General features: G+C 39.4%; 1 protein-coding gene across 12 annotated transcripts in view; it reads left to right on the top strand.

Annotated features, from left to right (window-relative positions):
- DGKI (diacylglycerol kinase iota) overlaps positions 1-13,742 on the top strand; it is a 461,291-nt gene that overhangs the window by 241,979 nt on the left and 205,570 nt on the right. For 11 of the 12 annotated variants that reach the window (XM_089680693.1, XM_089680692.1, XM_089680689.1 and 8 more), the window contains 2 exons: positions 2,026-2,097; positions 9,480-9,596. In XM_089680693.1, the coding sequence (XP_089536819.1) occupies positions 2,026-2,097; positions 9,480-9,596 (189 nt within the window). The remainder of the gene's footprint in view (positions 1-2,025; positions 2,098-9,479; positions 9,597-13,742) is intronic. The other variant, XM_089680683.1, reaches the window with a different exon arrangement.

Below are 13,742 nucleotides of genomic sequence, written 5' to 3'. Positions count from 1 at the left end.
CTTCCTCTTCTTCTTCTTGATCTTCTTCTTCATCCTCTTCTTCCTCTTCCTCTTCTTCATCATCCTCTTCTTCTTCTTCATCCTCTTCTTCTTCTTCATCATCCTCTTCTTCTTCTTATTCTTCTTTTTCATCCTCTTCTTCTTCATCTTCCTCTTCTTCTTCTTGATCTTCTTCTTCATCCTCTTCTTCCTCTTCCTCTTCTTCATCTTCCTCTTCTTCATCTTCCTCTTCTTTTTCATCCTCTTCTTCCTCTTCTTCTTCTTCTTCATCCTCTTCTTCTTCTTCATCCTCTTCTTCATCCTCTTCTTCTACTTCTTCTTCTTCATCCTCTTTTTCTTCTTCATCCTCTTCTTCATCTTCATCCTCTTCTTCTTCTTCATCCTCTTCTTCTTCATCCTCTTCTTCTTCCTCTTCTCCTTCTTCATCCTCTTCTTCTTCTTCTTCATCCTCTTCTTCTTCTTCTTCTTCATCCTCTTCTTCTTCATCCTCTTCTTCTTCTTCTTCATCCTCTTCTTCATCTTCCTCTTCATCCTCTTCTTCTTCATCCTCTTCTTCTTCTTCATCCTCTTCTTCTTCTTCATCCTCTTCTTCTTATTCTTCATCCTCTTCTTCTTCTTCATTTTCTTCTTCTTCTTCATCCTCTTCATCCTCTTCTTCATCCTCTTCATCCTCTTCTTCATCTTCCTCTTCTTCTTCTTCATCCTCTTCTTCTTCTTCTTCATCCTCTTCTTCTTCTTCTTCATCCTCTTCTTCTTCATCCTCTTCTTCTTCTGCTTCTTCATCCTCTTCTTCTTCTGCCTCTTCATCCTCTTCTTCTTCTGCCTCTTCTGCTTCTTCATCCTCTTCTGCTTCTTCATCCTCTTCTTCTTCATCATTCTCTGCTTCTTCATCCTCTTCTTCTTCATCATCATCATCCTGTTCTTCTTCTTCTTCCTCTTCTTCTTCTTCTTCCTCTTCTTCATCTTCCTCTTCTTCATCTTCTTCTTCCTCTTCTTCATCCTCTTCTTCTTTTTTTCTTCTTCTTTTTGTCTTCCTCTTGCAGGTCACTGCTCATGCGCAGATTTTTTTTATCGGTAAAAGATTGGCTGATTTGCCCATCATTGCCGCAAAAATCGGCCGATCGGCAAAATCGGCCAATTTTTTTCCAACTTTACCGATAAAAAAAATCTGCCAAAATACTGAAAAACGGCCGAACATTTAGCCCGCTAACGATCCGAAAATCGGCCGATTTTATTTTCGGCCAAAAAATCGGCCGATTTTCGACCCATCTATGGCCTGCATTAGACTGCCAGCCCCTTCCTCCTCACACTTAGTTTCACCTTCTTCTTGTGCAGATCTATTCCACTCCAAACAATCAGAAAAATATTGTTTCTATTCTATTCACTGAACTTCTTGAAACTTAGCACTGAAGGGGTTGATTCTGTATTCATAGGTTTGTAGAAGTTAGGATTAAGGTCTTTTTCTTAACTCTGTTCATATTATAACATTTTTGCTGTGAAGAAGAGGCATGTGATCTCCGCTGAGTCAAATTCAGTTTTGATAACTGCAAAGTAAACCAAGCATCTGTGATAATATCTTGTAGGCAGAGAAACTGCCCAATAATCTTACAAAAACCTCTGGAAGAGCATGACATTGTGAATGGATTAATGGAATTTATTTACCAAAAAAATTTAACATATACAGCCTTATTCTACATAATTAAAAAACTAATCTTTATTTCATGATGGAATAACCTTTGTATGGTAATATATTTTCCTCAAAAAGCATTTTATTAAAAAAAATCCGATTTAAATCAAGAAAGTCCGATTTAAATAAAAAAAATCCGATTTTTTTTTTTTTTTTTTTTTTTTTTTAAAAATCATTGATTTTTATCCACCCTGCTCATAAATAACTAAAGCAAATTTCTTGTTGAGAGTTGAGACAGTTTACTTTTAATAGACTACAGCCACAACCTCAGAGCTCCTTTCCTATGTCAGGTATTGAGTCAGTCTACTAAAGCTTGTCTCTCTTTCCTTTATCTGCAGGGTTTTCAACAGAAGTTCTCATTCCACAGTAAAGAAATTGTGGCTATCAGCTGTTCATGGTGTAAGCAGGCGGTAAGTTATAGCCTTAACAGTGCTTATTTTAAAGTTTACATTTTATCCTTACACAACTGGTCTTCACAACTGTGTAAAATAAATAAAGGTTTTTATCTTACCTGCACAATTGTCAGTTAAAGTAGCGCAGTGGTAAAAAGCAAAAAAAAGGCCTGCTCAGGAAGGGGGAAAAAAGTTTCCGGAGGGCAAGTGGTTAAAATTTTTTTTTTTTTAATTGCATTTAAAAAACCACTGCGCAAATACCAAGTGACATAAATAATTATAACACCCACCATTTTATTCTCTAGGGCTTCTGCGCAAAAAATATATAATATTTGGGGGTTCTAAGTAATTTTCTAGCAAGCAAAAAGCTGATTGTTACATAGAAGAAGAGTAGTGTCAGATTAGGCTTTGGAAGCAAGTGGTGAAAAAAACATTTTGGACTTTATGGCCATTGTTGCGGGGCCCTTGCTGCTTCTTAAATATTTAAACTTTTTCTAGGGACCTGCTTTTCCTAGGGGTGCTCTGGTGCATGTGAACAGCCTCACTGAAGCAGGTCAGCTTGATCAATGAGAGGTATTCACAACACTGGATATTAAGGTTAGGAGATCTAACCCCTTTTGTACATGCACCCTATGTTTAGGTCTAAACATAGAAAAAAGGACCAGCAACTGTTGATGTGAAGTGTTAGATTCTGGGCTGTATTTTAAAAACCTAAATAAGTGGAACTCCAGCCAGCAGCTAAACGCAGGAGAAAGAAAGTTTTTCCACACCTGACTATCATATCTATATGGCCAAAAGTATGTGGACACTCTTCCAACATACTGAGTTCAGGTGTTTCCAATGAAGGGTACTGTCAATGTAACAGCATTTAAAGACATTTTAGGCCATTTTCTGTTCCAGCGTGACTGTGTCCTGTGTACACAGCCAGCTGGCCTGTCCTGCTGAACACATTTGGAATGAATTGGATCCCCGATTGCAAGCCAGGTTTACTTATCCAACATCAGTCCCTGACCTCACAACAGTTCTTTTGGCTGAATGGCCACAAATTGCCCGTGACACACTCCAACGACTTCTGTAACGCCCAGAAGAGTAGAGGTTATTAAACCTGAAAAGTGGAGGCAACTCCACGTGAATTTTCTTGGTTTTAATATGTGTTGATTATAAACTTATATAGGTGTGATGGTCAGGTGTTTACAAACCTTTGGCCATGTAGTACATAAGAGTAATGTGGGGTCTGCAGCTATTTCTGTTTATTGGGCTATGAACAAGCATTAGCACACTGGTTCTTCTTGTGCTCTACTCTTTTTTTTTAGTCTCCCTCCATCCTCCAGTGCCTGAAACATGTTATATTGGCAGCTTTGCACCATGCATTAGAGCCTCATTGGATTACAGCAATAATCTTCTCATTCTGAATGATTGCTGCTGTACTAGGATTGTGGGAAGATGATACAAAGGGATATCTCAAACAATATCTCAGATGGTTCTGCTAGTAGTATTCAAAAATACATACAGTGCTGTCTAAATGAGTACACATCTGGACTAAACGGTTTTATTCTGTTTGCCTGGAGTTCCAATATAAAGGTGAACTACAGACAATTACAATTTTAATTTAATTGTATTCCTCCATAGCCACAAAAGGTATAAATCCTTTTCTATGTGCACCAAATGCCTTTGGAGAAAACACCTATTACCTTGTAAAAGTAGTGACAGGTAAACAGTAATGACAATCATCACCCAGCACAAAATATGATACACTATATAGCAGAATGGATATAATATATATACAGTTGCAAGAAAAAGTATGTGAACCCCTTGTTTTGCATGAATTGGGCATAAAATGTGCTCTGAATGTCATCTAAGTCACAACAATAGAAGAACACAGTCTGCTGAACATAATACTACACAAACATTAGATGTTGCCATGGTTTAATTGCACATAACATGTAAACATTCACACTGCAGGGAGGAAAAAGTATGTGAGGCCCTAGCTTAATGACTTCTCCCAAAGCTAATTGGAGCCAGGAGTGAGCCAACCTTGACTCCAATCAGTGTGATGATATTGGATGTGTTGCTGACAGCTGTCCTGCCCTTAAAAAACACACACCTGTTTTGGGTTTACTGGTTTCAAGAAGCACTGTCTGATGTGAACCATGCCTCGCAGAAAAGAGCTCTCAGAAGACCTACGATCAATAATTGTTGACTTGCATGAAGCTGGAAAGGGTTACAAAAGTATCTCCAAAAGCCTTGATGTTCATGTGTCCACGGTAAGACAGACTGTCTACAAATGGAGAAAGTTTAGCACTGTTGCTACTCTCCCTAGGCGTTGTCGTCCTGTAAAAATGACTGCAAGAGCACAGCGCAGAATGCTGCATGAGGTAAAGAAGAATCCCAGAGTGTCAGCTAAAGACCTACAGAAATCTCTGGCACATGCTAACATTTTTGTTGACACATCTACAATAAGGAAAACATTAAACAAGAATGGAGTACATGGGAGGACACCACGGAGGAAGCCATTGCTGTCCAAAAAGAATATTGCAGCACGTTGGAAGTTTGCAAAAGAGCACCTGGATGTTCCACAGTACTACTGGCAAAATATGCTGTGGACAGATGAAACCAAGATTGAGTTGTTTGGGAAGAACACACAACACTATGTGTGGAGAAAAAAAGGCACAGCACACCAACATCAAAACCTCATCCCCACTGTAAAACATTGCGGAGGGAGCATCATGGTTTGGGGCTGCTTTGCTGCCTCAGGGTCTGGACGGATTGTTGTCATTGATGGGAAAATGAATTCCAGAGTTTATCAAGACATTTTGCAGGAAAATGTACGACCATCTGTCTGCCAACTGAAGCTCCGCAGAGGATAGGTGATGCAACAGGACAATGACCCAAAGCATACAAGTAATTCAACAAAACAATGGCTGCAACAGCACAGAATACGCCTTCTGGAGTGGCCCAGTCAGAGTCCTGACCTCAACCCAATTGAAATGCTGTGACATGACCTTAAGAGAGAGATTCACACCAGACATCCCAAGAATATTGCTACACTGAAACAGTTTTGTGAAGAGGAGTGGTCCAAAATTACTCCAGATCGTTGTGCAGGTCTGATCTGCAACTACAGGAAACGTTTGGTTGAGGTTATTGCTGCCAAAGGAGGGTCAACCAGTTATTAAGTCCAAAGGTTCACATACTTTTTCCTCCCTGCACTGTGAATGTTTACATGTTATGTGCAATTAAACCATGGCAACATCTAATGTTTGTGTAGTATTATGTTCAGCAGACTGTGTTCTTCTATTGTTGTGACTTAGATGACGTTCAGAGCACATTTTATGCCCAATTCATGCAAAACTCCATGTAATCCCAAGGGGTTCACATACTTTTTCTTGCAACTGTATATATATATATATATATATATATATATACACACTTTTGGTTATTAGGCAGTCAATTTAAATGGGAAGAGACAAGCCACAGGAACTGGTCCATATATACTGTATATATAAAATAAAGTAAAATAAGTGTTGAACACGTCACCATTTTTCTAGGTAAATATATTTCTAAAGGTACTATTGACATAAAATTTTCACCACATGTCGGTAACAACCCATGCAATCCATACATACAAAAACCCAAAACAAATAAGTTCAGAAATTAGGTTTTGTGTAATAAATTGGAATGACCTAGGGAACAAAAATTAAACACAAGAAGAAAGAGAGGTGCAAAAAGGCATGGAAAGCCAAGACACCAGCTGAAATCTATCAGTAATTAGAAAGCAATCCTGCCCCTTGTTAGAGAAAATTAATGTGAAGGGATGGATGCTGCTCAACTGACCCCAGGAGTCCAATGTTGAAGAATGGCCTCATCTGCCATTATGGCCACCCACTCTGACACATTTCGCCCTGCCCACCGGGGCTTGGTCACAGAGGTAGTGAGGATGTGAGAAGCCAGGAATAATATATGTATCATTGGCCATGACAAAAAAATCAGGTGTGTATATGTGATGATAGAGTGATTGGAAAACAGAAAGAAGACAAGAGAAACTGAATTGTAATGCTGAAATACAAGAGAAGAGAGAGAGAGGGAGAAAGGAAGGAAGGAAGAAAGAGAGAGAGAGAGAGAAAGAAAGAAGTGCAAATTAATCTCAGCTGGTTCAGTCTCAACTGATGGCCTAAGAAAAGGTGCCTCATTACTAAGGTGTCACACAAGAAACATCTCATGATGAGTAAAAGCAAAGAGATCTCTCAAGACTTTTGCAACCCTATTGTTGCAAAATATACTGATGGAATTGGTTACAGAAGGATTTCTAAACTTTTGAATGATCCAATGAGCACTGTTGGGGCCATAATCCAGAAGTGGAAAGAACATAATTTCACCATAAAATGTCAACAACCACATGTTCCTCGCAAGATTTCCAACAGAGGAGTGAAAATAATTATCAGAAGAGTTTTCCAAGAGCCAAGAACCACTTATAAAGAGCTTCAGAAAGACCCAGAATTAGCAGGTACAATTGTTTCAAAGAAAACAATAAGTAATGCACTCAGCCGCCATGACCCCAAAAACACCATACCAACAGTGAAGTTTGGAGGTGAGAATGTCCTGATGTGGGTCTGTTTTTCAGCATACAGTACTGGCAAACTTCATGTCATTGAAGGAAGGATGAATTGAAAAATGTACCAAGACACTCTTGATAAAAACCTGCTGCCATCTATCTACCAGGATGATGAAGATGAAACAAGGGTGGACATTTCAGTAAGACAATGATCCCAAAGGAAAAGCCAAGGAAACTCTCAACTGGTTAAAAAGAAAGAGAAAATAAAGCTTCTAGAATGGCCCAGCCAATCACCTGACTTGAATTCAATAAAAAATCTATGGAAAGAACTAAACATCAGAGTTTATAGAATAGGCCCACAGAACCTTCAAGATTTGAAGACTAATGGTTTGGAAGACTTGACCAAAATCACACCTGAGCAGTACATGCGACTAGTTTCTCCATACAGGAGGCATCTTGAAGCTGTCATTACCAAAAAAGGGTTTGGTGAAAATGTCATGTCAATAGCACCTTTAGAAATATATTTACCTAGAAAAAGGGGGCCGTGTTCAATACTTATTTTACCGGCTTTATGTGCTCTTAAGAAATATGCTATACTGAAAACAAATCAAAATAAATCAAAATGGTAACCAAAGGGTTTATTTACTAAAGCTGAAGAGTGCAAAATCAGGTACACTTCAGCATAGAAATCAATCAGCATCCAGGTTTTATTGCCAAAGCTTAATTTAATAAGCTGAGTTTAGAAGCTGATTGGCTACCATGCACAGCTGCATCAGATTCTGAGCGAACCAGCTTTAGTAAATCCCCCCCAAAGAGTCCAAAGTGTCTTCAGTGGAAGTAATCAAGTTTCACAGCTTCCACCAGGGTATGCATAGGGAACCAATAAAATACAGCACATAGTACAATAATGATGTGATCTTCTCCACTAGTCCATAAACATATGTATAACACCACATGTCCTCCAATGACGACTCTGAGGCTTACCAGAGAGGGTGTGCCTCTCACATGAGAAGTCAAAAAGCGCTTGTGCCATTATTGCAAATAACCACCACAGGACTCAGCAGGTCACAGAACGGTTTTCATCTCCATTTCAGAGTCAGGGCATAAGACATGAAAAAGAGCCAATATACCGTTCCCAATAGTATAAATTTAAAGACACTTTTATTAAAATCAGTTAGAAACACTTACATAGACACTGTATATAAAAATTCACATTAATACTACAATTTCCAAAATCCTCGGCAGTGTGCACACATTCACAGTGACGCCAAGGCTTCCGGCTCCGCTCAGTGCGTTTCTACATCATTGACCCCCTAATGATGGTATATTTGACAAAATGCCTTGGGCTTTGGACTGTGTTGCCATTTTTATTTGTGTTTGATCTGTATAGTAAATTTCATAAGTGCTGCACACATATTTATCCAAGACTAGTCACCCTGCACAAGGAGAGAGAGCAGTAGTCTTTATTACAGGAAGCTCCTACAGAGGCAACGTTTCATACTGGATTACTGCACAGATCTGGAAGAAATACACAAAGCACACCACGATTAAAATAAGAATACGTATGCCTCTTGTAGTTAAACAATCTTGGCTTATCCTGAAGTTCAGCTTTAACCTATAAACAGAAGTAGTTGAAGTTGGCCTTGGAAAGGTATGAAAACACTTCCGCCGAATTATTAGTATCATGTCTGCACAAGAAAAGAACGCACTTAAAGCATCTGTCTTCCAGACGCTGCGCAGAGGGAGCAATGACTGTAACCTGGAATTAACATGGGCCATGCCGTGTAATGATAGTCTCACTCTGTTCTCCAGTCAGCTATTACTCATAGAAAACCCACAGAATACCCACACAGCCCTTGTGTGTTGTAATTACATCGCTGTTTACTGCGGTCCTCTGTTCCTGAGAAAAAACATTGTGCAAAGTCACAGTGCACCTCCTCCCTCTATATATAGAATACGAGGGCTGCCACTTTCTGTACAAATATGTACAAAGATGTTCCTCGTCATTATGCCAACACTTTATTCCTGCTGGCTTATGTGTTTGTTGTGTTTTTGTTTAAAGTTGAACACACAGATGAAATAATTAGAAGGGAGCTGTTTTACCTGCCAAAATATTTGCATTTCTGTCCATCCAAATCTGAGATTTACACAGCTCTGTCACACAGCATGTTCCTGTTTGGCAGTGCAGGAGGTCTGATTATTCAGTTCTTTATCCTCCCCAGCTTGGGACTAAACAGTAAAAAATGAAGCAGCAGATTGATGAGCTCATCTTTCTGTTGCCTTGCAACTCCTCCTGTCCATGTGCCCCTTGTTGGCACATTATTTGTCTAGCTTCCTGTGATACTACTCCTTCCCCCAGTCTGAGATCTGCTGTACAGGAAAGTGCAAGAGGCTGATACCAAGTCTGATTCGGGTACTTATACTGCTTGCATCTGCCTGTAGTTCAGCTTCAAAGAGACTCTTCAAGGCAAAGGGAGGGAGTCTTATGGCAATCAGACCCCCAACTCACTTATACTCACCTTGCCCATGTTTCCCTACCACTCAGTTATTCAGTTGAAGCCATTGTAAATGCCAGCTGCTTTCAGATAGGGTGGAGAAGTAGACCTCTTTCCAGAATGCAGTGCTCAGAACTGAGTTGTCAATCGACGGGCACTTTATGAGATTTGCCCTCACTTCCTGTGTGATCCTAGGGACAGGAAGTAATGGGAAGTGTTTCAAATGGGGATACACTGAGTACAATTTGCCATGTATGATGCAGTATTATAAGCAGTATTACAATGAAGCTGTAGTTAGTTAATATGGAAGCTGATTTTTATTTTTTTGTTGTACTCACTGCTCTTTTCTTCTTTAGTTTCACAACAAGGTGACGTGTTTTCTGCTCCATCACATAGAAGAACCATGCTCTCTGGGTGCCCATGCTGCTGTCATCATCCCTCCTAGCTGGATCATTAAGGTGAAGAAACCTCAGGTAACTGCATGTCACTCTTTGTCTGTGAGGGTCTCTCTACCTACTGTCGGCCCATCTGCCCTGACAATGCCTAGGACAGCACCCGTATGTATGACCTGAGTGTCACAGCAGTCGCATGATCCCTCTAGGGACTAACCCAGCAACACCTTCTCTTTCCTGGTGATGTGGCCTTGTCACTGTTGCATTGTGGGTACTCCCTTTTCCTTGACGTTCACAGCTTGTTTGGATGTAGTCAGTGCAGTGGAAGACTGTGTGGCTCCCCCCTCCTGGCCCCTCCACATCCTTCATGAGTTTGTAAATAATGACCGCATGCAGGCATTTCTATACTGTTTGAACTGTTGGCACTCAGGCCAATGGGGTCATCCACTGTCACGTGGCCTTAGTGCTGTGCAATCTGTCACGCTTTGCTTATATTTGCATAGAAGTGGGGGAAGAGCCAGTGCCATGGCTGTAGGCCTTTGTTGTGTGTTTACTTCAAGTGCTGTTGGTTTACTGCTTTCCTCACTCAACTTTCTTCTGGTACCATACATCTTCCTCTTCTATGTACATGAAAAAATATGTCCAGAAGATTATGTTTTTTAAGAATTAAGATAAAAAAATTGATCAAAACAGAATCTCAAAATCAGATTGTAGCATGTGTGGGCACCTTAAACATGAGAAACACATATCCACCCCTTGACACTACAGTAACTGGCAATTATAAGTGCTTAATGGCACTGTTCAGGGAATATTTCATTACATAAGATTAATGACAAGAGCCCTCCTGCTGCTAATTGCCAAGTGCCTCTGTCAGTCTCAGTGCTGATCAGTCGGGTGGTAGTGCTTAATTCTGCTAACTTATATTCTTCCTTTGTGAATAGACAGAAGCGGTGGCATTTCTTGTGTGATTATAGTACAGTAACATCAGAATGTGGAGTATTGTCAGAGTCCAGAAGGTTTGTGGCTTTTCCTGCATCATAAAACCTAACTAGAACCAAAACATTTTCATAGTTTTTGAAAGAGTGGTAGAAGGTTAGAACTTCTGTTACAGTGCTACTGCCACAAGTAAAGTGACCAGATGGGTATTAGACAGGGCCCTGGTACAGGCACAAACTGAATGTGCTGAAGTCCATTTAAGTGTTTTTGATGAGGGCAGGTGTGGGCCACAGTGTGACCTGAGCTGCATGTAGAGGCCACCAGGTAGCAAAGGTTCAAGTCTCATTGTTGTACTCACTACAAAACAGCTAACACTTAGCCTCTCCACCTGTTCTAAATAAAGTGTCATTTATAAAAAAGGAATATTTTTAGAGTTCCATTTCCCCTTTAAACCTGTTTTAAACCAAACAGCTCCATGTAATAACAAATAGATCCTGATATGTAAAGACAGATGAACTTATATGCAAAGTTCAGCTTTTAAGATTTGCATTTGTCTACCAGCCATGCGTGCTCCTTTAGTTGAAGGTTGAGCTGCCTATCTGATAGACCTAACAGGCAGACCACACAGTGAGGAGTGATGCCAGACGTACTGACAAATAGATTTACGGTTTATATACCCTTTAAAGTGACAAATACAGTATGGCATGGTGCCTTCTGGAGTAGTTGGATGTGCGTGTGATGGTTGGAGTTTATTAATCCTGCATGTCTGTGTCACTGAGTATCCTTCTTATGGGCTGTGTGCATGTGGTGTGCACGTGGTGGTTTTGTAATTCTGTATGATATTTCTTGGATACCAACATTGAAGGTATACTGAACCCAGAATACTGGCTGATCCAATGAGACATCTTCTGACCAGTGTTATATCAATTGTAGCTAATCTAGATGGAAATGGCAACATCGTGCGGAAATTTTTTTCTTCAGTCTGCCCTGATCTCGCTTAATGTGGAAGTGACCATTTTGTCACCTGAGCCAATAGCCACTTAGTCCAATGACACTGTATTCATTTCCCTCACTCTATTCAGTAACCAAGGAAAACAATTCCCCTGCAAGTGATTACAGTTTGCTTAAAGTGAACACATTAGTGAGCTCAGTAAACATTCTGCTTCTTTATTTATCCACCCATAAACTTGTTCTTCAGAATAAGTAGTAAAGCACAACTACTGTGTCATACTACACCATATAGCAGAAAGCAGAGATTTAATATGTAATGAGCATATATTTATTTTATTTATTTATTTAGTTCAGGTACTTATATAGCGCCGTCAATTTACGCAGCGCTTTACACATATATATATTGTACATTCACATCAGTCCCTAACCCTCAAGAAGCATACAGTCTAAGGTCCCCAACTTGCTTTTATACATATACATAATAGGGCCAATTTAGACAGGATCCAATTAACCTACCAGCATGTCTTTGGAGCGTGGGAGGAAACTGGAGTACCTGGAGGAAACACACGCAGATATGGCTACTCCCATGTAATCTATATCTGCAAATTATTCATAGAAACATGATGTATTAACATTAACACTACCCTGTCACTAGAGAATTTAAAGCCATAAAAGAAGATTGCTAAAGGCATTCATAAAGCATGGTAAATTTATATTCACATCAGTCCCTGCTCTCAAAGAGCTTCCAATCTCACACACATACTAGGGCCTATTGAGACAGGAGCCAATGAACCTACTATCATGTATTTGGAGTGTGGGAAGAAACGCACACACAAGCACAGGCAGAACATGCAAGGGGCAGGTATTCACACACCCAGAAATGTAATGACAGGGGCACTTTAAGATTAGATATAACTGATCTCCTTTTCATGTATATAAAAAAATCACATATTTCTCACATTATATACAGTAGTAACTGTGCATCCAGATTTTATTCCACCTGAAATCATGGAGCCTTTTTCTGCAACTTGCATACTGTAGTTTAAGGCTTATTATCCCTTATGAGTGCACAATATGGTAACCATGGCTCCTATGAATTATAGCTTGGGAGACAATTAGGCAAAACAGTGAATCAGGGTATGGTGGTGGTGGTGTGGGGGGTTAAAACAAATTCTGCTGAAAAAGAACCACATTTTTGTTGTTTAGTCAAAAGAATGGCCTGTAAGCAGACACATGCTCCTTACAGGAACTGCAGGATCGACTTGAAAGACTTTAAGGAAGATTTGGTGAGGTGGCATGGACTGGGAATTTTGGAATGTGGTTGTCTTTACAGTTACTCTGTACATCTTTCAAAGTTCCAACAATGATATGCAGAATAGCAAATAAAGCCCTCAGAAGCTGATAGGCTTGGAGTGCAGTGAGGAAGTCAAAATTCTCAAGTTTAAAGAAGTGCCCAGTTAGTGACCATGTGAGGTCTCCTCTGGCTTCTTGCTAAAGTGAGATACAGAGAACTCAGATTAAGGTAAACTGAGTGAACTTGGGCATTGTAGTGTTTTCCAGATAACATTAGCAGCTAAGAGTCACTTGACTCACCGATTTCTAAAATACAAGCGTACCTCAGTTTACGAATTTAATTTGTTCTGCAGGACTTTTCGTATTGTGAAAAATTTGTAAACTGAAACGCGGATTCCCATAGGAATGCATTGAAAACCAATTAATCCATTCAGAAAAAAGTAAAAAAAAGTCTTTTATCTGTTCAAAACTCTTTATAATGTGCAATTTAAATGCATAAATACTGTACAGGGACATGATTAAAAATTAATTCGTAAATGCATTGAAAACCAATCAATCCGTTTCGGAGGTCAGAAAAAAGTCAAAAGTTTTATCTGTTCAAAACTCTTTATAAAGTGCACTTTAAAGGCATAAAGGGACATGATTAAAAAAAAAAAACAAATACATTGAAAACCAATTGATTTGTTCCAGAGGTCAGAAAAAAGTAAAAAAAAAAGTCTTATCTGTTCAAAACTCTTTATAAAGTGCACTTTAAAGGCATAAATACTGTACAGGGACATGATTAATAAAAAATTTGTAAATGCATTGAAAACCAATTTAATCCATTTGTATTGTGAAAAAAATGTGTAAACCGAGCCATTATTTTCAATGGACTTTATTTCGTAAACCAAATATTGTTAACCCGAGGAGTTTGTAAACCAAGGTACGCCCGTATAGAAGGAAATTCATTTTTACTGAGCTAGGGGCATTATTTGTGATTGTGAAGCCTGTTCAAGCCAAAGGCATCTTGTTTTTATAGTTAGGGCTCATGTACATGGGGTGTTTGAA

The sequence above is a fragment of the Staurois parvus genome, unplaced genomic scaffold, assembly GCF_062004578.1.
Source record: "Staurois parvus isolate SC_StPar_1 unplaced genomic scaffold, SC_StPar_1.0 ptg000249l, whole genome shotgun sequence".
Classification (NCBI taxonomy): Eukaryota; Metazoa; Chordata; class Amphibia; order Anura; family Ranidae; genus Staurois; species Staurois parvus.
This window is presented reverse-complemented; position numbering and strand designations above follow the sequence as displayed.